At 35.1% G+C, this 23,697-nt stretch overlaps 1 protein-coding gene across 2 annotated transcripts in view; it reads left to right on the forward strand.

The window, feature by feature from the left end:
- The window catches only part of LMBR1 (limb development membrane protein 1), a 162,741-nt gene that overhangs the window by 100,535 nt on the left and 38,509 nt on the right, over positions 1 to 23,697 (forward strand). For both annotated transcript variants that reach the window (XM_044679823.1, XM_044679824.1), the window contains exons 6-9: positions 8,804 to 8,930; positions 10,087 to 10,155; positions 12,846 to 12,910; positions 14,795 to 14,867. In XM_044679823.1, the coding sequence (XP_044535758.1) occupies positions 8,804 to 8,930; positions 10,087 to 10,155; positions 12,846 to 12,910; positions 14,795 to 14,867 (334 nt within the window). The remainder of the gene's footprint in view (positions 1 to 8,803; positions 8,931 to 10,086; positions 10,156 to 12,845; positions 12,911 to 14,794; positions 14,868 to 23,697) is intronic.

Below are 23,697 nucleotides of genomic sequence, written 5' to 3' on the forward strand. Positions count from 1 at the left end.
AACATATGAGACTGAGTGAAGGCCATGGACAGAAATAATGAAGACAGAAAGAGGCAAGGTTTGGGAGAGGTTGTGATTTCACTTTGTGGCATGGTGAATTGGAGGGGTTTGAACCACATTAAAATGTTTTATAGACAGTTTGGGGTAGAGCTGGAGGTATAGATTTAGAAGTTAACTGGTTAGAGATGGTTGTTGAAGCCACAGGAGTGAATGTGGTTGCCAAGGGGAGAAAGTAGAGAAAAAAGAGAAGGGGGCCAGGGACAGAACCTTAAAGAAACTCATGCCATCCTGTACTACTTTATTGGGTTTTCTGTGAAATGTACATATATAGAATTCTCTTAAAATTATTTAAAAATTGTTCCTAAAATTAGTGTACTCAATCAGTAGGACTCAAAATGGCTGTCATTCTATATTGTAAGCCCTAGAAGTCTAGTTAGTGCTCAGTAGAGCTTAATGAACCTTAATAGAGCTCCAGAGACTTACATGCTTTAGATACCTATATGCATAGCCTCAGATAATTCCTAGTTGTATGACCCTGGGCAAGTCACTTGACCTCCATTGCCTAGCCCTTACCAGTCTTCTGCCCTGGAACCAACACCTAGTATTGACTCTAAGATGGAAAGTAAGGGTTAAAAAAAAAGATACTTATATGCAGGTAAAGGTGGCATTTTTAAGTCATGCTTTATTTAAAAAAATAAAATGATATTTAAAAATTGGCTAGTTAATTGTCAGTACTTTATAATATTTGAGATTGTGCTCATAATTTTTAATTTCCCTTTGTTGCTCTTATAGAATATACTAATGTTTTCATTTTTAAAAATCTTATATTTAATAATAATCAAATAGGGCGCTTTATTTATTTATAGTTTTTATTTTAAAATATTTTTTCATGTTTACATGATTCATTTTCATTCCCTTCCCTCTTTCCTCTCCTCTTCCCTCCCCCTTCCCAGAGCCAACAAGCAATTCCACTGGGTTATATAAATGTTATCACTTGATACTTATTTCCATAAATAGAGCACTTTTAGAGTTTGTGAAAAATGCTTTTTGTTAATTATTAACTTCTGTGAGCCTGGCAACAACCCGGGGAGGTAGGTACTACAAATATTATTATCGTTATTTCATAGGTGAAGAAACTGAGTCCTAGAGAGCTCTGTGATTTACCTAAATACACAAAGTTCTTATGATTCTAGAGCCTGTACTTTTCCCACCACTTTTTCTGGATCTTTTCAACATTGACCTCTCATGATTGGTTTTTTCCTCATCACCTCTTTGTCCCAAAATGTAGGCTTGTGTGTGTGCTTGTGTTTTCTTCAAGATCTCTATTAATAAATGGTGGTGCCCAGAAGCTGTAGCATGGGCAGCAGTCGCTCTATGATCTCAGAGGACTAGCAAAACCAGGTTGAGGGGACCTGAGTTTGGAGTTGTGGTCATCTCTCCAGGAGGACTTTGGAATGGTTATAGAGTTCTTTTAGACATTTCATGTTTGTGGTGTAATTTTAGGAAGAAATTTAGATGTATTGGGTAAGAGTGATGTCACTTGATGACCTGTAAAGGCAGTAATACTCCAAATAGTCTTCAGATCCCAAGGCTGACAAACATGGGATTAATTCATTCTCACTAGCATAACAAATTTAAATTCTGGACTCTACAGCTAAAATAATTTTTTTTTAAAACCCATACCTTTGCCTTAGAATTAATACTGTGTACTGGTTCCAAGGCAAAAGAATGCTAAGGACTAGGCAATGGGGGTTAAGTGACTTGCCCAGGGTCACACAGCTAGGAAGTGTTTGAGGTCAGATTTGAACCTAGAACCTCCCATCTCTAGGCCTGATTCTCTGTCCACAAGCTACCCAACCGCCTCCTACAGTTAAAATAAAAAAAATGCTGTCTGGGTCAGTATCTTCTGACTTGCCTATGAAATGTCTTCCTTTTATGGTTTCTAAGCATGATAGTTCAGTAGCTAGATGATTGCCACCAATAAGAGCCTTGACGTACTCACGTACCTTGTTCAGTGGGCACAGATGAGTACTAGGTCCTCATGGGTAACCGTCTGCTTATTGAGTCCTCTGAGGCCTAATGATTAGTAGTAACAGTCATGTTATTACTCATAGGCCATGCTTAGAGAATCCTGAAGGATTTTCAGTGTTCTGTGTATGATTGGTCGGTTGTCATCCTTCCTATTCAAAGAGGACCAAAATGCTGTCCTGTTGGATTGAAGAGAGGCACGAGTGCACCAAGCCATCAGCCGCACTCTCTTCCAGTCATCAGTCCAGCAGTGAGACAAGCGGCGGGATGCCGCGATGCTGCGATGCTCAGGATGCCGAGATGCTCGGGAGGCCGCGATGCTCGGGAGGCCGCGATGCTCAGGATGCTGCGGGCAGCCGTGGCCAGCTGATCTCTGAGCACTGCACGGGCCCGCTCCAGCCACCTGCCTCTTCTCTGGGGGGTCTCCATCTCCTTGGGATAGACATTGTCTTAGCTGGCAGCCTTGGAGGCAGACACTGCCCTTAGAGTCTTCTTCTAGATGAGGAGATGGAGGGAAGAGGGGCCACGTGCTCTCCCTGCTCTGCAGCCAGCCCAGGGGCTTGTTGGAATCCTTGCGGGATTTCCTCCAGTGAGCCTTCATGTCCTTGTAGAGTGAAAGTACTTTCTCACGGGTCCTAGAATTCTGGGATTCCCCTGCTTCTAAAGAGTTTAAAGTTTCTAATTAAATGTCCATGCTTCTTAGATTGTGTTCCATACAGATTATAAAGTCTTGGCTACCCCCAAACATAGGCCACATCTGTTTTCAGACATTTTCAGACGTAGCTCCTCTTTGTACGGGGATAGTTGGATACACATGTATCGATGGCTAATAAACACGATCGAGCATATACATGGTTTTTTAAACATATGCTCAAAGTACTGATTATTATAGGCCACCGAGACTAAATAAAATAGTTTCGGGAAAAGTGTCTCCTCAATTCAGACCAGCACCATACTGAATGCAGGCGTCCTCCAGAAGTATCAGCCGTAACCCAAAGTTCCAGTGAAGCTGGGCAGTCGTCCTATCATAAGCTTCCCCCTCTTACCTGCAGCCAAATTAATCAAACAAAAAGGGTTGGGTGTGTGGAGAGATGCTTAACTTGGAGTCTGGAAAACCCGAATTCATGCGTCGCCTTTAGTTGTGATTAGTCACGTGATCATGAACTGGTTACTGAATCTCTTTCTCCGTCTATAAAGTGAAAACAAGCCTGTAATACCCACCGCTTAAGGTTATGAAGCTCAAATAACATATAGATAGAGATAACCATTTATCTATATCTACATACATATGTAGGTATAATCTCACATTTATCTTCTATGGTACCTATCCATATATATCTGTAGCTATATCTATAGTATAAGTTATAAAGTATTTTTTTATTAGGTAAGATACAACTTAATAACAATTAGTGTGAAAATATTTTAGTTGAATAAAAAGTTCAGAATAAATTGTTTGAAGTGGCTACTAATAAAACTTTCTTTACCTTTTTACCGGCTGTCCCTTGCTAAGACATCTTCCCTCCTTTCCTGTATGCCTTGGCTTTCCTGACTTCTTCAAGTCTGGATGGAAATCCCGCTTTCTAGAAGCAGCTTCCACCTTCTCTCTCACTGTTAGTGCTTCCCCTCTGAGGTGGCCTCCAGTTATGTCTATGTTGCAGGTTCTGAGTGATTTCGAGCTTGTCCCTCCCGTTAGCTTGTGGCCTTTTCTCAGAGAGCAGTCATTTTTGCTTTCCTTTATGTCTCCAGCTCTTAGCAAGTGTGTGTCACATAATAAGTGTCTGATGAAGCTTGTTGACTTGACCTATTCTTTGTGTAAAAGATTAAATGGTTATTGATTAAGTATAGAGCATAATTAGAACATAGGGAAATAAATACAACTAATTCTCTATATAGGCAGTAGTTAGTCAAAGATTATTGACATCAATCAATTAACAAAATCAATATCTAACATAACATTTGGCTGCATTAATAAGATAGTATCATCCAGAAGAAGAAAGGTACAGCTGGATTTTTGTATGGGTTATATATGGAATTTAATGCCCAAGTCTTAAAGACACTGACAACCTGGAGCAACCATGTGCAAATGACTAGAGAGAATAGCTGTTCTTTAGGTTAAAGCCTATAGAAAAAGAAAACTTCAGTATCAGAGGGTATGATGGGCCACCTTTGAAGCTCTGTTGTATAGAAGATATAAATGTATTCTTTTTTTTGAACATTTATTAATATTTATTTTTTAGAAAAGTTAACATGGTTATATAATTCATGCTCCTACTTTCCCCTTCACCCCCCGCTGTCCCCCCACCCATGGCCGATGCACATTTCCACTGGTTTTAATATGTGTCATTGATCAAGACCTATTTCCAAATTGTTGATAGTTGCATTGGTGTGGTAGTTTTGAGTCTACATCCCCAATCATGTCCGCCTCAACCCATGTGTTCAAGCAGTTGTTTTTCTTCTGTTTCCACTCCTGTAGTTCTTCCTCTGAATGTGGGTAGCGTTCTTTTCCATAAGTCCCTCAGAATTGTCCTGGGTAAATATATTCTTTTTGATTCCAAGTGGCATTGTTTTAAATGTTCCTGGAGCTTTGGCGAACGTTATCTGTCAGATTCATTATCAGATCACTCTGTCTGGGACTCCATCCCCCAGCATTTATTTCTATACAACATTATAATTCTATGGCATAAAACTGAAGAATATTATAATTATTTAATCTCTTTAGGGGATATCATGGCTTTTTTTTCTGATGTGTAAGGATTTTAGCATATCTCAAGTTATTCTCATTTTTTATTAAAAATCACAAATTTACTAGTAATATGTTTGCATTAAAGAAGCATTTTTATCAGTGATCAGACTTAATATATTGTCACTTCCTGAATGTAAACTTTTTCAGTATGAATTGAGGAAACTTACTTCATTTCAATTTTAAAAATCATTGGGCCGTACAAAATTGCTTTAATATTTTGAGAAAGACAACTCTTTGAAAATTAAATAATTCACAGCTATTTAGTTTGTAACATTATCATAATATGTATCACACAAATATTTATAATTCATTTAGACTGGACCACAAATCTTTAAGAGCAAAGGAATTTCACACTTTGGAATAGAGATACTATTATCCAAAGATAATAATCCAAAGGTAGTAATGAGGTGAGGTGAAGTTCACCATGCTTTAAACATGTGTTCCTAAACTGTTTTCTGAATTTCAACTTGTTCTGTGTATTCTATACATTAACATTTAGCTAATTTAGCTAATTTTCCTGAATTCATTTTACTGTTTTAAAAAGCCATATAAATATTTATATTAACATCTTACAGGCTAGAACATTTAATCTCTATTATTTGAATAGAAAAGGTTCTCTATTCAAAAACTTACCTTCCAAATAAAAATTTACCTTCCAAATAAAAATTCTATGTAGGATTAGATAAGTTATATACAAAACATTTTAAGTTGTGTTCTTTATTCTTGGTAACTAAGGGCTATCTAGGAGAATTATTGATGATTTGTATGTCTCTGAGGAAAGAGGATGCTACACTTTTTATCTGGGTTACAGAGTAGTAGAGAAGAAATAGAACTTGATGGGGGAATTGATAACTCTTTGTCATGGGGAATACCAGTGACACCTCATGAGATAATCAGACCCTATGTTGGATATTCTTTTTTTTTTTTTAATGCGGGATTTCTCTGTGGTATGCAAAATAGTGTTAATTGTATGGCATTATACAAATGTTATATTTTTATTTTAGAGAATTTGGTATTAGATATTAGAAAACTGTTAACTTGCTTGTTTGCTTCCTATCTTGTCTCCCTATTTTTGATCTTTTCCTTTTCAATTCATTCTTGACTTTGTTGCCAAAATAATCTGTGCTGTGGCTGGTATTGCTATTCCTAGAACTTTAAAATTGCCTTTTCATTTCTTTTTTTCCAGTTCCTTGGCCCTAAAAGAATTCTTATTTTTAAATTTTTGTTTGTTTTTAGATTTATTCTCAATTAACCATTTAAAAAGAAGAAAAGATATAATTTAAAAATAAAATAAAATAATGGAAAACCTCAAATATATTTCATTTTGCAATACTGTATTGGTTCTTTTTAGTAGCACTATTGCCAACTTAAATATCTATGAAATAGCTGGAGGGAAATCTGGTTATTCTTATGAATAATTCAGCACATGGGATAAACTACCCCAGGATGATGGTTGGTTGAGTTGATTGTTGATATGGTGCATTTAGAGGGCATTTTTTTATAGCCAACCAGCAGCTTTGTCATCTATTCCCTTGTCCCATGTCATAAACCCAGGGTGGACTGAGGAGGAGATCAGCATAGTGCAGTGGCATTCCTGGGTAGGGAGGCCCCAGCCTGTATATGGGAAAAGGAGGAAGTGTAGAGGTTAGTAGCTGTAGCAGTGATGTGGCCCAAGCTCCAAGCTCCATTCAGGGGCTTATTTCCAGAATCTAGCTCAGCCTGTGGAAGAATGATCAGGGCAGAAATCCTAGACCAAAGGGGAGCCTACATTTCTACTTCTTGGAGCCAACAGAACTTTGCAGCTGGTGTTGAGGTGGTCCATTGTTGTGTAGATGCAAACTACAGTCAAGAACTTGCAGATCCCAGCCCGGAGAATGGGAGTAGCAGAAATGAGACTTTGCCATGGATCAGACCACTTTGGGAGCTTGCAGGTTCCCAGTCCAAACTGCTCTTGAGAGCCTGGAATAACACAACACCCTCCAAGAAAGAACCCCTAAGAAAGAAGCGATGATAACTCAGACCTTCCCTCCAGATGTGTGCAGAACCTGGTCCCAACATCAAATCTGAAGTCCAGAAGCAGGCTGAAGAATAAACAAAAAAAGAAACAAAAAACCATCATAATGAATTATTATATAGTAGGGACACTCAAAACAAAAAGACAGAAAAGAATGCCTGCAAAGCATCTGAGCAGTGCCTCAGAGGAAAACACAGCACGGGCATAGACTCAACTAGAATTCCTTGAAAAGATGAAGAAAGAGTTCTAAAATAAAAATTTTAAGATTTTTTTTTATAAAAGGAATACATGTGCTTGAGGAAAATAATTGGAAAATAAATGAGACCTATGGAAGAAAGCATTGGAAAAATTATTCTGTCTTCTCATGAGGTACAAAACCTTGTTCAAAGAAGAAACATCTTGAAAACTGAATAGACCAAAGAGTAGCCAGTGATGAAATATTAAAACAAAGTTGAAAGACTGAAAAAATAGAAGAAAATCTAAATTATCTCTTTGCAAAAAGAATTGACTTGAATGATGGAAGAGAAAAAATTAAGAATCATTGGACTATATTGTGACTTACATGTCATAGTTCAATAAATCTTAAAAGAAATTGCCCAAATCTCTTAGAATCAGAGGGTAAAGAAGAAATAGAAAGAATCCACCACTTACATACTAAAATAAATTCCAAAATGAAAATTCCTAGGAACATCATAGCCAAAATCTAGGGTTAACAAATCAGTGACCTTTGGTTGGTCATTTAAGTTGTGAGCTTCAGTTTCTTTATCTATAAAATTGGGATGAATAGTATAAGAAATATTTCACTTTGGTTACTATGAAGATCAAATGAGATCACTGTATTAAACATTTTGTAAACTTTAAGGCATGCTATATGCAAATGTCTCGTTAGTATTGGTATTATTTATATATTTTTATTTCCAATTTTTAGGTGCCTGGGCCATAATAATAGTTCTAATTGTGTATCTCATTTTGTTTCCACTCCTTCAAGAACTGGAAAACAGTATTTCAAAGGATATTTAGTAGAAAAAAAGCAACCTATATATATGCCTAGGCATTCATTCTCAATTAAGGGTTTCTAATATTTTACATTAAAAAAACATTGTTTTATAATTTATAACAAACTGGGCCATAACCTTAGCCTTACTATTTATAAAATTATATCATAGGATAAGTGTTTAAATGCTTTGGACAGTCTTATAATTTTGATGTTAGCTCAAATTTCTGGTATCATTTTTTAGGGCAAATAAAATAAAAACATTCTTCCTCTTAGTTTTTTGTTTTCTCCATGTTTTGGTCGTTTGACCTCAGTATCATTTTAAAGTACAGTATCTTGATCCTCAGGACAGAATTAATTCTATATTTAAAGTAATTGTTATAATATAACCATATATACATATGCTTCCAGTATTGTGAATTAGTGGATTCCCTCTCCAATGCTGAGAAAGGAATGATGTAATCCATAAAACGAATGCAAAAGCAGTACAGAATGAAAACGAGCAGTTCTTTAGCTGCACACTTGAGGGCTCTGTAGACTGTGAAGAACATATAGAACTAATTACGGTGGGAAATTTTATTCTTAAGTAAAGTGGCACATTGTACCTAAATTGTGTTTAATGCTGGCTAAGTTGTTTGGCTATGTGCCATAATTGGCCTTCCATTCCCTTGATTGAAATCATAGATGAAAACTTGTTAATCTCCAAAGTGTTAAGAAAGTAATCCATCTTTAAAAATGACTTTGCAAAATTATATGGTGTAAAGAATGTTTTTATGGCATCATGAGATTAATGAGAATTGCATTTTATTTCCAAGTTTAAGATAATAGTATTTCTCATGGGTTGAAAAGGAAAAAAAAAATCAACCAGAGAACTCTTAAGAGGGATAAGCACTTAGTGATTTTCCCCCCTGGTAGTAAAGTAACGTTTTTTTACTCTGTAAAGAATTATTTGCAATTTCATATTATAGAAGCTTGGCAAGTGGAGTATGATATTTAAAAATTATATTCTGGTTATACTTTTCAGGGAATCAGAGCACGAATTTTGGAAACTGTTGTTATGCTGATTCTTCTTGCACTGCTTATTTTTGGAATAGTTTGGGTAGCTTCTGCTCTCATTGACAATGATGCTGCCAGTATGGAATCTTTATATGGTAAGGAATTTATTTCTTTAAACCATCTTCTAAAGAGCAGGACATAGTTTTAGATGTTTTGAAATTCTCCTAATGTTTCAGTCCGCACTTGCAAATGATTTCCAGCATGGCTTATGCGTGTGTCCATCATGTACTTGATATAGATGCAGATTGTTTAAGCAGCTTCCAAGGTATTTTTGATAATTGCTTTTTGTTTCTAAGATGCCACAAAGGTTTTTCCTGTGTAAAGTTTTATAATAATTTTCTATGCCTGTTTTCTAAATCCTTTTAGTGTACTATCCTGCAAAGGAACAGTTAGTAAAATAAAGTCCTTAATTTGGTTTATCCTATCTTTCAGCCTTATGCCACATTACGCCTCCGTTCCAACCCTGCCTTGGAGCATTGGCACAAGCTTTTTTAACAATTTTCTCCCTTCTCCTGGATCTCTGCCCCCAGTTAATGTGCTCATCTCCTCACTTTGCCAATGGATTTACATATCTGTGAGGAATCATTGACCTGGGACTGAGAGGGACTTTAGAAGGCCCAGTAATCCAGCAGGCTCAGGGAGGTGAAGGGCCCAAAGACCCACAGGCAGCAAAGTAGCCCAGTGGGTAGAGCACCAACTAGACCTGGAGCAGGAAGGCTTAAATTTAAATCAAACTTCACACACTTAGTAGCAGTATGACCCTGGGCAAGACATTTAACCTCTTCTGCCTTAATTTTCTCATCTGTAAAATGGGGGTAATAACAGCACCTCCATGGTAGTTGTGAGGATCAAATTAGATAATATTTGTAAAGTTATATGCAAACCTTACAGTGCTATATAAATTCTAACTTTTATTATTACTATTATTATTAGTTAGAAGTATTGTTTGAACCTAGATTTTTTGATTCCAGAGCTTCTTTTCTTTCTATTTTGCTACATGTTGTATTGCCTTCAGTGGAATGTAAGTTTGGTGAAAGCAGAGACTTTCATTTTTGTTTTTTTATCTCACTAACATGGTGCCTTACACATATAGTAGGTGCTTAATACATTTTGGTTGAATGGAATTACTTTCATCAGATTTAATGTCTTATTTTATAACATTTTAAATATTTAATAACATTAATGTTTCATAACATTTTAACATGTATGTACCATATTTAATGCATATGTTAAATTATTTTTTTGTTATAGATCTCTGGGAATTCTATCTACCTTATTTATATTCCTGTATATCATTAATGGGATGTTTATTACTTCTTTGTAAGTATTCTTTTGATTAGTAGAAATTAGATTTTATTAGCAAACTATATTAGCTCTGTATCCCAACAGTGACAATTACTAGAGATTTCTAGGGACTTGTGATTCCTTGATAATACATTTTCATATTTTTCTAGATTTTAACTATTTTAAATTAATAGCATTTTTTTTCTCCAAGAATCCATTAGACTACGCTTCTCATATCTAATAGTGTTCATTAAAAAATAAACTTCAATAAGAAGGATTGTTGATAGTTGGGAACTTTGATATAACTTGGTATTTTGTTATTTCACTAGCTAAATTCCTGTAGAATACAAAATAAACCCTATTTTATCCCATATTGGGTAGCTATAAAAATTTAACTATCTTGACTTTATACACATATATATTAATTAATATATTGATGAAACATCAGAATACTTGCCATCTAGCTTATCATATGCATATAAAATTTCAGCATTAAAAATGTAGTTTCTAGTCGCTGCCAGGTCCTTAATATTCTGGTCTGACAAACCAATTTGCTGCATTGCATTTGCTCTCTTCTTTGTCCGGCTTTAGCTGTGCAGAAGTAACTATTTTTATTTATTTCTTTTGAGCTCAGATCTGATGTTAGATTTGAATTGTGCTCAAGATAAGCATCCTTGACCTCTTTTGGCCCTGAACATACTGACTCTCACCTACTTCAATCTACCTTACTGAGCATCCATTTGGTGTTCCTTGATCTTGTTAGCATTACTTTTACTTTGAAGTAGTAATATTTTGTAACATTGTCATCAGTTCTTTCCATTCAGATCAACATAATGGAAGTAATGACTGAGCTCTGCCTGAACTAATACCCAGTTGAGCAATAATTTTATTTGAAATTTATAGTTACTAAAAAAATTTGGCTGGCTAACAGCTTTCCTCATATTTATATGTGGTTATATCTATATCTATAAATATATATGCATATATTTTAAACTATGCCATTTATATATACATATACACATTTCAGAGTTTTACATGGCTTAGTCTTTTTAATAAATGCATGAATATAATTGCAATCATATTACTTAAAGTAATGAATAAATAAAGCTATTACTATATTAAAGCTATTCAATGTTGTTTTATTGCTACTCACCAGGGTCTGAGTGTATAAGTAAAGATTTGATACAATATTATATGATAGTAGAATAGAGAATATACTTTTAAGTTTTCAAATATTACATTTTATTTTAAGTTTCAACTTAATATATATGTATATATACTTTTAAAATGTTTCATTTTTAAGTATTACCTATTTAATGAGCCAAGACAAGAAAAATTTGAAATTGCTTAAAAGTAGAGTTAAGTCTTATCTTTCTTAACCTAGGGTTTACAATTTTGAATATTAATTCAACATTGATGCATCTACATAACTAGAAGGGCATAAATAACCCCAAATTAGTCAGAAATTATTTGGTTTTTTTTTGAAAGGAATATTCCTCTAGATTATCCAGTTTTATTTTTTTCATTTAGGTAGAGGTTAGTTTCCGTTCCCATATCTGCAATGAGGTAAAGCAGGTACTTGCTGGCAGCAAGTCAGATTGGGATTAAAATTTGCTGTAGATATGTCATATGTGGGGAATTGAATGGACTCTGTGATGCTCAGACTTCAGATAATTCCTTCTTCCAAATACACACTTTTTTACATGGGACAGACACCCTATAACATAGGTGTCGTTCTTGACCTCCAACTAAAACATTATAAAGATAATTTTCTACAATGTACTATAATACTTTTTAAATATTATAGTAGTTACCCCAAGTTAATGGAGGCAACGACTTAAGCTCCAAAAATATTATTTGACAACTCTATTATTTCTGTTTAGCACATCTCAGTTCTAATTATCAGACTATTTGATTCTGTTACTCACAAAGCTGATCAATTAAAAAATCATGATTAAACTTCAACTGAGAGTATTTATTTGTTTTTTGATTTCCATGCCTCTAGTATCTTAGGGAATCATTTGAGGGGGGAAAACTCACTAATAGTGAAAATATTTAAGCTATATTTCTTTGGATGATTGAATATAATAAAGCTAATTTAAGTTGTCTAACCATTCGATTATATTGAAGTTCATGTTGATATGTAATATATCGTTTTCCACTCTAACACAGATTACCAAGTAGGTGTTAGTTTTGACCCCTAAAATGTTTTAGAATGGTGTCCTACTGCATATTATTTTGTATCTAATGAAAATTAAAATGTTAGTCACGTGTGTGAATCTCTAGACTGTTCTCATTATCATACTTATTATTCAACTCACATTGAATTTTAATTTGTTTATTATGTTCATTGATGACCGACCGTTCTATTGGGAGTCCAAGATTGATTCCACTGATATACTTCAGTGCTCTAGAAAACAATTTTTAGCTTAGAGGAGGTAGGCATTGATTAGTTTAAACAAGTAGCTGATTCTCATTGATATTAAAATAGTTTCAGTTTTGTAATGAGTAATTCCTCATTGTTTTGTACCAGACAAAAAGTTTAAAAATCTCAGTGACATTTGCCCAACATTAAATTAAAAGTGACAATATAAATATTCTATGAGAATCCTGAAAAAGGACCATCTTACTTTTAGCATGTTATATTGTACATACATTAGGAATGTATTTATTTCAACTTTGAAATCTAAAAATCAGACTATTAGTAAAAAATGTATTCTTTACAGTGTGCACACCAGTTGGACTTTCACGAATGTTTACAGTCATGGGTCAGCTGTTGGTGAAACCAACAGTAAGTATTTTGTAGTCAATTCATTTATTCCTACTAAAATAAATGTGATTGCATTTGAACATCTTTTACATTACATTTTAACTTGTTATTTAGCTTTGTATGTATAATAGGAATCTTTGTGAGGTCATAGAACTTAATGGAAAAATTCCCTTAGTGCATTTAGAATCAGTTTCTTATTCCTTAGAGGCATAAACTGTTTTAGCTCAGCATCCTTGAGTAAATCATAGAAACTAAGTGCTGGAAGGAACCTTAAAGATCATATGTCTATACTCCTTATTTAATAGAAGAGAAAATCGAGGCCCAGCAATGTAAAATGAATTTCTCAGTCACAGATGATTTCTGAAAAGTTTTTCTCATAAATTGGCATTTTAGAATGTTTCAAGATTTACCATATATACTTAAGCATCTTCTTTTTTATCTAGTAGTGATTATTTACATAGTTAGACCTTAAGAAGTAAGTTCTTGATTATTTCTATTAATGAAGGAGATTGGGCACACCAATATATTCTAAAAATCAGTCACTTTTGGCTTTGCCGTGTGTTTTGGCGTTTGTATTTGATATGTTATTACATTATTTTAGGATCTTATTTATATAAAATAATGAAACTAAACAATGAAGATTTGACTTCAGAGACCTTAAGAAAATAAAGTTTTATACCCTCATTCCATTTGCTAAGCTCTGCCATTTTGGAAATAAACAGTTTGTCTCTCAGACTAATGCAAAATACTAATCTTAAGCAATTCTGTCCTCTCTCATATCTTCCTTGGAGTGAGGGAGGTAGTTAAGTATGTGGTTTTGAAAGTATTTTTCTACTGGAACAAGGGCTGAACAATAATAATTATCTTTGTGTTGTGACTTACAGTTTGTAATATACTTTCATATATATCATTTTATTTGATTCTCAAAACAACATTGTGAGGTAGTCAGGGCAGTACTACTCTCCTCATTTTACAGATAAGGAAATTCAAGATTTTGGAATTAGTGACTAGCAAATCAAGCACCTAACAAGATGTAGAGTTGGTCTTAAAACCAAAAGCTTCTCACTTGAATTACTACTATACCCTTCCAGACAAAGTAGATGCAATGTGACATAAGCAAAGCAAACAATTAAAGGATATACTACTAGCCTCTCACAGTCAAATGTAAAATTCAGGTCAAGCCAACAGACTACTTTTTGTCATATCTGGGATAGAAGGGAAGCATGTATAGTTGAGATGACCAATAATGTTTTCATTTTAATTTCACTTGAGGGAATGTGACATGATGGAAATGTGTTACATAATATTAAAATTTAAAGTCCTTCATTTCCTTAATTAGCCTCATTTTTTATAGGTTGACTGATAAAGGACAGTTAAATTTCATTATGGTATTTTTGAGGAATAAAAAGTGGCAAAACATTACACACCAATGAATTATTTTATTGGTCATCTGTGCCAAATTATAATGTAAGTGCTCAACAGATTGGTAAACATAATTAAGAAAATAAGTATTGAGCTAAATTTTTAATGGCCTTTCCAAATTTAAAATTATGAATTTCAATGCACTAATAAGCATTCTATGTTTACAATTATGTGTATGTAGAATTTTTATATTTGCTAATTAGAAAGAAGACCTTGCTTTTCTTCAACTTTATGCTTTTGGCTAATAAAATATAAAAAATGCAGATTCTTTGATAAACAAAATTTGACTTACTGAGTGCAAAATATTTGGGTCAATTTTTTTCGTGTATTTAGTAAAATACATACAACTTAGCTTGCAAGTGACTTAACTATAATATAACCTAATAATAACTAATGTTAATTATCATTTTAAGTTTTGTACATAAATTAAAACTTAACCATTTATTTTACATTATTACAACAGTGATTTTTTTTTACATTTAGATTCTTGAAGACCTGGATGAACAAATTTATATAATTACACTTGAGGAAGAAGCACTTCAGAGGAGACTAAATGGTATATGTGTTACATATTTAGACTAAAAAAGTATCACATAAATTAGTAGCATGGGGCATGAACAAAATAGACTGTATCTGCTTATCTGGAATCAGACCTGGGTAGAAGGATGGACTGCAGCCTAACAGTGTAGCCATGTAACTGAAGCATCCATTCTTTCCTTAGTGAAAGTGACAGCTTCAGAGCAAGTTATTCATATTTGTGACATCAGCTGTGGAGCAGATGCATCTTTGCAATCAGTCTATTCTAATGAAAGATAAACTTTCAGTCACTCTTCTCTTATTTTCTGAAACCATGGATCCAGGCAAGTCACAGTCCTATCAGAAATCATGACTTATGTTTACATGATGCTTTTGAGGCTTGTAAAATGCTTCATACACATTATGCTATTTGACCCTTACGATTAGCCATTGAAATTGGTACTGCAGGTGTCCTCTTTTTACAGATAAAGAAACTGAGGTTCAAGTTGTTAAATGACTTATTCATTGTTTCACAGTGTTGTAGGCAGATGTCAAATCAAAGCAAAGGGAGCAAAGGATTCTCTTGATTCCAAGGTCACCACCTTTACCACTATACCACACTATTTCAACAAGGTGTCAAAGACCTGTTTTCTTAATATTTTATATAAAATATCTCATTTTTGATCTATAGTTTTTAAGGTCATTTTAAATGAATGTAGAGCATCTTAGAAGGTTAAAAAGTTCATTTTTAAAAGTTATCTAATATTTTAAAAAATTGTTCTCTAGTAGAAAAAGGAAATAATTAAAAGATTGATGAAATGTGAATTTTTCTTCATTTTTATGTTAGTGATTTTTTTTTGTTCTGAGCAGGTATTCTCAAAATATTAAGAGATGCTGATTTTTTTCAGGATTCAAATAATTAGCAACAATTATTTCTATTTTAATTTAAAAGCGAATGGTATGTTATAGAGATGCATTGTTTTTCTCCCAAGTGTATAATTCTAAAGTACAGTTGACCCTCGCTATATCTCGGTTCACTTATTGTAGCTTCACTGTACTGCTATTTTTTAAAAAATCTAATTCTTCTGTATTGTGGAGTTAATACTTATTGAGGCACACTATTGGCTGATGGAATGAAAGGCAATCAACCACAACACTGTGTTCTGTATCCTGGGTGCTGATTGTCTCAGTGACCAGGTTAATAAAAGTGTGGAAAAGGTTTATAGGAGAGTTGAAAGGGTTCATAAAGCCTTAAAATATATATAGATAATAAATATAATGCTGCTACTTTGGATTTTAACCTATGGGGTGTGGTCTCTGGAAAGTAACTCCCACAATAGGTGAGGGTTCACTGTATCTTAACTAAACTATAAATACTTAAGGTACATGTAGGAAATGTCAAATCCTTAACTTGAAAGATGTAATGTTTTCATTAAATTTATAGATTTGTTTAGATGAAAGAAATTAATATCAGATTTATTTTGGAAATTTGGGGTTTTTTGAAGGGTAGAATTAGAATGATTGTACAAAAATTAAAATAGAAGCTACATACTAAAGGGGTAAACTCTTTTTTTTAATTTGAAAAATTTTATTTAATTAATTAACTTAGAATACTTTTCCCTGGCTACACGATTCATGTTCTTTCCCTCCCCTCATTCTACTCCCCTCCCATAGCGAACGAGCAATTCCACTGGGTTTTGCATGTGTCATTGATCAAGACCTACTTCCATGTTATTAATATTTATGTTAGGGTGATCACTTAGAGTCTACATCCCCATTCATATCCTCATCAAACCATGTGACCAAGCAGTTGTTTTTCTTCTGTGTTTCTGCTCCCACAGTTCTTTCTCTGGATTTAAATAGTGTTCTTTCTCATAAGTCACTGAATTGTCCTGGATCATTTCATTGCTGCTGGTAGAGAAGTACATTATGTTCGATTGTGCCACAGTTTATCTGTCTCTGTGTATAATGTTCTCCTGGTTCTGCTCCTTTCACTCTGCATCCATTCCTGGGGATCTTTCCAATTCACATGAAATTCCTCCAGTTCATTATTCTAAAGGGGTAAACTCTTAAATCTTTAACCCCTTAAGTTTCATTATTCTATTAATATCACTTTTACATGCCATTATATTTTGTTGTTAGTAGTAATTGAAAATAAATGAGCATTACAAATTGTATTCAAAAACTGTTATTAACTTCATGCTATTGCATTACATTTATAAATATTTTTAGAATTTATTTGGTGTGGTTGTGATAATAGGTGATAAATATATCTGCACTAGCAGGAATTAAGATGAATATACCTTTCAGCAGTGTGGGGTATATTAAATCCTATCTGCTTTGAGTGCACAATCAACTGCAAACCGAAAGTTGTGCACCAACTCTCCCTTCACTTTAGTCTTGGTTTGTAACCTTTTTAAGGTTACATTTACCGTCAGTGTGATTAAGCTGACCTTGATGCTATTTTCATCATTGAACTCTTTATGCTAAAAAGCATGGGGACAAGCACATAGCCCTGCTTCACTCCATCAGTGACTTAGAAAGCACAAGAACAATGTCCATTTGATGAATTTCTACAGGAAGCCAGATTTTACCAGAATCTTCCATAAGCTATGAGGATAGAGAGTATCAAAAGACTTGTTCAGACCAAGGAATGTTGTGTATAGACCTTTGTAATATATTATCCTGGGATTTCTCCTGGAGTTGTTGGACAGCAAATACCATCTTGACTATTCGTCAGCCCTTTCTGAAGCCACCCTGGCTCTGGTGTAGATGACCATCTTCTGGCGAAGGATCGGTCTATTAAAGAGGATTCTGGCAAGAGTCTGGCCATCAGTGACTAAGAGAGGCCCTTCCCTTTGTGACTGTCACAGGATAATTTATTTCTTTTTCTTTCATAGAGATGGATATTGGAGGCATCTTTGATCTCTTGGGGGATAATGTCTCCTTTCCATATAACCCTTCCCTCCCTTGCCTTGTAAATATCTGCTGGAATGGAATCAGTACCAGGCCATCTGAAAGGAGCCTAATGGCATCACGACTTCTTCTTCAGTTGGAATTTTGGCAGAAGAGGGATTGACTTCAACTTGGGACAGATGATTGTGGCTTTAGCATTGATTGATGATGGTCTGTTAAGAATACTGTGGAAGTATTTAGCCTGTCTCTCCAGGATCAAGTTCTTATTATTGATTGCAGCCTGTCAGACCAAGATGCAGCAGAGAGTGGACTGATTTTCTGCCCTTCATTCTACTTTTGGCCTAACAGTTAACACCAGGAAAATGGAGGCACCCCAGCAGCCAGCCCTGCACCATTGTAACATCAATTTCTGCTTAGCAAAATGGAGAACAGGATGAGTGACACCCAACAGTTTTCAAATTTAGAACTAACCCGGATGCCATAAGCTAGAGGGCAAAAAACAGCTACTGCCAGGACTGTAAAAGGCAGAGGCTGGTTCAAGAAGCTCTCTCACTCATGAGAAGGGGCCCCGGGTGGCTGGGTGGGTAGGCCAACCACCCTGCTTAGGTTACTTGTATCCTGTTCCACAAATTATCACATCCTCAACTTCTGGATAGAGCCATGCTGTACATTGATTATTGATCATCAAGGAAGAATATCATCAATCCTCAACACACCTGATCAAGGCCAAAGGCGCTTGGCCTGGCCTGAGTGCCACAGAGAGGGGAACCTTTCCAGCAGATAGTCTCAACCTGATCAATTTGTGATTGCCAAACCTGATCATCATTAGTCTAGTGTAGTTACCCAATACCTCTTTCCTTCAATCCCTGATCCTTCCCCTGAGTTTGTTACAATTAAATCCTAAAAGCTTACCTAGCTGAATGCTGTTATTATTCTAAAGTTCACTACCATTCTTTGGATCTAAGGGAAAGGGATTATTCAAACAAGATCAAATCACAGTCATAGGCATTACCCATCAAGTTAAACCCAGGAGAAGGGTTCAGAGAAGCTGTGTGATCCAATTCACAACATCTCACTTGATCACTTAGTCCTGGGCACTGTTAAGGGAGGTGTGTGTGTATTCAGCTGAGCTTCATATACTTTGTGGGGCCGGTGTTCACTACCACAACTCAATGTCCACCCAGGATTCCCACCTCACTCAGCTTAGGTCCTTAGACCATCAGAGGACCTTGGGCCATTTCTCTATCAGGTCCTATCCAGTAGCACCATACTGTCTATAACACCATCCACACGTGAAATCATTGGTTACAGCAAATGGACAGATTTTGAATGCTGCGGATAAGTTCATTTACCTCGGCAGTCTACTTTCCAGGATGGCACACAGAGATGAGGAGGTTGAGCTCAGTGTTTGGGAGGCTGCAGAGGAAGGTATAGGAGAGTAGAGATTGCCTACCAAACTGAAGGTCCACAGCACTGCTGGGTTATTGACTTCATCCATGAAGTCTGGACAGTATGCCAGCACTGGGCCAGGAAACTGAGTCGCTGTAATTTGAATTGTCTTATAGCTCATAAGATGCAGAATTAGAGATTTCTCCATCCCATATGTTCATACTTGTGCCTGACCTATGGTGGAGCAAGTAGAGCCTTCTGAGCTTCTCTTGGTCCAGTTGGTTATATGTTGACTCCAACATAGTGATGTCATTTTGGTTCTCTTCTACAGGACAACAGCTGTTTAATTTTATCCAAAGAGGTTAGACATCTTGCCTCATGGATAGTAGCAATGCTAGGAGTGGAACTGAAATAAACCCTTCTTTTGCCAGCCTTTCTCTCCACCTCCATTATTTCTGGACCAGAAAAAAAATCTACGTATTTCAAAATTCTAAGGCTTAGGCAAGCTCCTAAGATCTGAAAGTGTTACTAGTTAACAAAGAAAAAGAAATGCTGGATAGAGGGCCAGATGCCTAATATATAAGTGTTAAATGTGCTGTTGAATCCATTTTAATGACTTTAATATGTAAACTATTATTTATTTTGTTTTCTATTATTTTTGTAGACCAAATCTGTTCATGGCTCTATTGTTTTGTAAATTGTCTCTTTTTAACATACATGCAAAGATCCATTCAGTGAGACTCTTGAAGACATCATAGAGTGATTATTATAGTTACTGTTTGATGCTAGTTATCTCCTGTAAAATACTGAAGGTGTAAAATACTAGGCTTGTAGTAGAGGTATGTTTATGGAAGAGAGTGAATACTTCTATGAAGAAAAATCAGAGTTAGGTAAATAATCTGTGTTTGGGGTGAATGTTTTCATTAGTCCATTTCAAAAGTTAAAGAGGAGGACTAAAATGTATAGGATCTGACACTTTTTTCCCTAATAAAGTATAAAGGGCAATTTCCAATCTTGTGGATTAATTTTAGTTTAGGCATTCTTTTGCTTTTACTTTGTAGTTGAAGAAATATTTCTTTGGTTTCATTCTTATATTTCTCTAGAAACATTTGAAAACTAGATTTTATTTAGTGAAGATTATCCTTATGTAAGATAACAAGGAATCATTAACAAAACAATGTGGGATTTTATGTATGAAAATGTTAGAAGTTACAGTATAATGGAAGACAAAGTCCCATTTTGTATATTTTGAAGCAAGCTTTTCACTAAAATTTGTGGAAATAGCAGTAAGAAAATTCAAAATCACAAAATTTGAGAAAAGGAAGAGACTTTAGTGACTATCAAGTCCAAGCTATTCATAAAAGGAATCCCCAACAAGTGGCTATCCAATAAGGATTGGAAACCAGCTCTCTCTTAGCACAACCATTTTCACTTTGAGTCAGCTCTACTTATTAGGGAGTTTTGCCTAAAATCGAGCCTAAATTTGCCTCTCTGCAACATCTATCCATTGTTCCTGGTTTTGCCCTCTGGGGCCAAACAGAACAAGTCTAATCCGTTCTCAATATGACAGCCTTTCAAGTTCTTGGAGATAGCTATCATGTGCCCCCTGAGTCTTCTCTTCTTCAGGCTAAACATGCCCAGTTCCTTCAACCAATCGTAATGTGACATGGTCTCAAGGCCCTCATTAATCTGATTGCTCTCTTCTGGTCATTCTCTAGCTCTCATTAATTTCCTTTCAAACATGTGACACTTAGAATTGAACACAATACTCACAAGTAAGATCTGATTAGGGCAGAGGACATTGGGATTACCACTTCCCTATTCCTGGAAATTATGCCTTTCTAAATGCATTCCAAGATCCTATTAGGGTTTTTTTTGGCTGCCATATTATGCCACTGATTCATATTACACTTGCCATCCACTAAAGTCTAAAATCTTTTTCAGTACAAGTGAAGTCTATCTTTTATTATGAAGTTGTGTGTATGCTTGTTTTTTTTAAACTTGTTTTTACATCAAAATATAAGATTTTATATGTATTTCTGTTGAATTTTGTCATATTGGATTCAACTCAATGCTCCATACTGTCTGGGTCCTTTTGGATCTTAACTTTGTCATCCTATGTGTTAGCTCTGCCTTCCAGATTAGTGATGCCTGCAAATTTGATGACCATGCCATGTATGCTTTTATGTATTCTTCATAAGCATGTTGAAAAACCCATAGCCAAACAAAGATCCCTGTGATATGCCACTGGAGATTTCTTGCCACATCTGAGTGATTAGCAAGTCCTCTTTGGGTCTGGCCCTTCAAACGGATGGAATCAGTTCTGAATCTGTCTTAACTCTGTTATCATGTAGTCCATACCTTGGTCTGATCAGCCACAGTAGGACACACTGTACCTTGACTCCATCATAGTAATGCCGTTTTGGTCCTCTTTGAGTACAAAGGACAACAACCAACCAACAAGAGTATGAGATACTTTATCAAAAGTTTTTGTTAAAATCTAAATTAAACTATATCTTTAGAATTCTTCTCATTTACTAATTTAGTAATACTATTGAAAAGGAAGTGAGGTTAGTCTGGCATGCCCTCCTGTCAGTGAAGCTTTGTTGGCTTTTAAAAAATCACTTTTTTCTTTCTAGATATTTATAATTCTCTTCTCTTCCATTTTTCAAAAGAGGCAATATATTCCCCTTTCCAGTCCCATGTTGCCACTTCCATTTTCTGTGATCTTTCAAGTATTGACTGGCTTAGCAGTCATACCTGTTGGGTTTTTTTTAGGACTAGAGATGTATCTGGTTAATCCTGGCCAAGTGACTTAAGTTCATCAAGGGCATGTAATTGCTTTCTCACTATATCCTTAATTATTTGAGGCTTCATCTCCCTGTTAGTCATTTTTATTCTGAATTTCTATAGCAATGGCTACTCTCCTTGACAGAAAACAGAAGCAAAAGAAGAGAGCAGCAAAAATGATCTCATTTCTCTCTGAAAAGGTCCTTTTCTTCTGTTGAGTCTTTTTCCTCCCCATATCACTTTATCACTTACAGCTTTCTCATTCCTGACAATATTCTTACAGGGCTGTGCCAAATAAAGTAGTCCTTTTTTATCCAGCCATACCTCCCTCTTCTGGATATTTATTCTGAAATCTAAGTTGGTTTGTGAGTTTTCTGTGCATCCACATCGGTATCTTCAGGAAAATCTCATTTTTCCTCTTCATTTTAATTGTTTTCTCTTTTTCTTCAGAATTTCATTCTTTAGTATCTGCTACTTCTCTTGAACTGTCTTCCCTTGTGATGTTTTAGTTTACATCTTTCCTTTGAACCATTTGAAATTCATTTCCTCAAAATCTAAGGTGCTTGTCAGACTACCCAAATTTCTTCTTTTTGACAAGCTATAGGAAGGAGTAATTGTTTCCATTATTTCTAACCCAGCAAACTATTTTCTTCCCTGTTAGTAAAAATCAGATTTAGAATAGAATTTCCTCTTGTCAGTTCTTTCATTTTTTGAAGGATAAAATTATCACTAATGCAAATCAAGGAATTATTAGTTACTGGCTTATTAGTTACTTTTGGTAGAGAGAGTTCCAATGGGTCTTGAGAGTTGAAGTCTCCCCTCACTGACTCTGTGCCAGGCCTCTGATGTGTTTCCTAAATTCCTCATCAATTTCCCCTTTCTGGCCAAGTAATCTGTAATACACTGCCAACTACGAAGTCACCTCTGTTTTTCTCTCATTGATCTTCATCTACCCATTGTACTTCTCTCTGGTTCCTGTGTTTCCTCATGAGTATACTTTCTAAGTAAACCCTAATGTAACCTCATTCCCTTTCCTTTTTCTTATTTCTTTTGAAAAAGGTATATCTTTACTCAGTATAGTCTAGTCATGGCTTCATCTTACCAAGTCTGATAACTATAGGGTCACCTCTTTGGTTAATGTCTGTTAATTCTGTAGATAGTTTTATTTTTGAAATGTATAGGAGGGGTGAATATTTCTTAAGCTTTATTAGGATATTAATTATAAAAATGTTAAATTATAAGGAATCCATAGACATGCTCTTAATTCTTATTTATCTTTGCTTAAAAAATGTGGTGGTTGGTAAAGTAGCATTTTTTTGACACGTACCATACCATATTTGCTAGATTTTGATATGATAGTACCTATTTCACTACTGCAGGTGGTTGTTGGCATATCTGATGATACATGTGAGATTTCACCATTTTGTCTGACACTTTTAAGCATGATGTTTGAGACTAAAAACCATGGGAGATCTTTTCTTTTTTTTTTCAATGTTTTATTTTTTTAGAAAAAATTTCCATGGTTATATGATTTGTATTTTTACTTTCCCCTTCACGCCCTCCCCCATAGCTGATGCGCATTTAACATGTGTTATCAATCAAGACTTATTTTCATATTATTGATAGTTGCATTGGTGTGGTCCTTTCAGGTCTACATCTCCAATCATGTCTGCATCAACCCAAGTGTTCAAGCAGTTGTTTTTCTTCTGTGTTTCCACTCCTGTACTTCTTCCTTTGAATGTGGGTAGTGTTCTTTTCCATAAATCCCTCAGAGT

This window comes from Gracilinanus agilis, chromosome 5 (genome assembly GCF_016433145.1).
Source record: "Gracilinanus agilis isolate LMUSP501 chromosome 5, AgileGrace, whole genome shotgun sequence".
Classification (NCBI taxonomy): Eukaryota; Metazoa; Chordata; class Mammalia; order Didelphimorphia; family Didelphidae; genus Gracilinanus; species Gracilinanus agilis.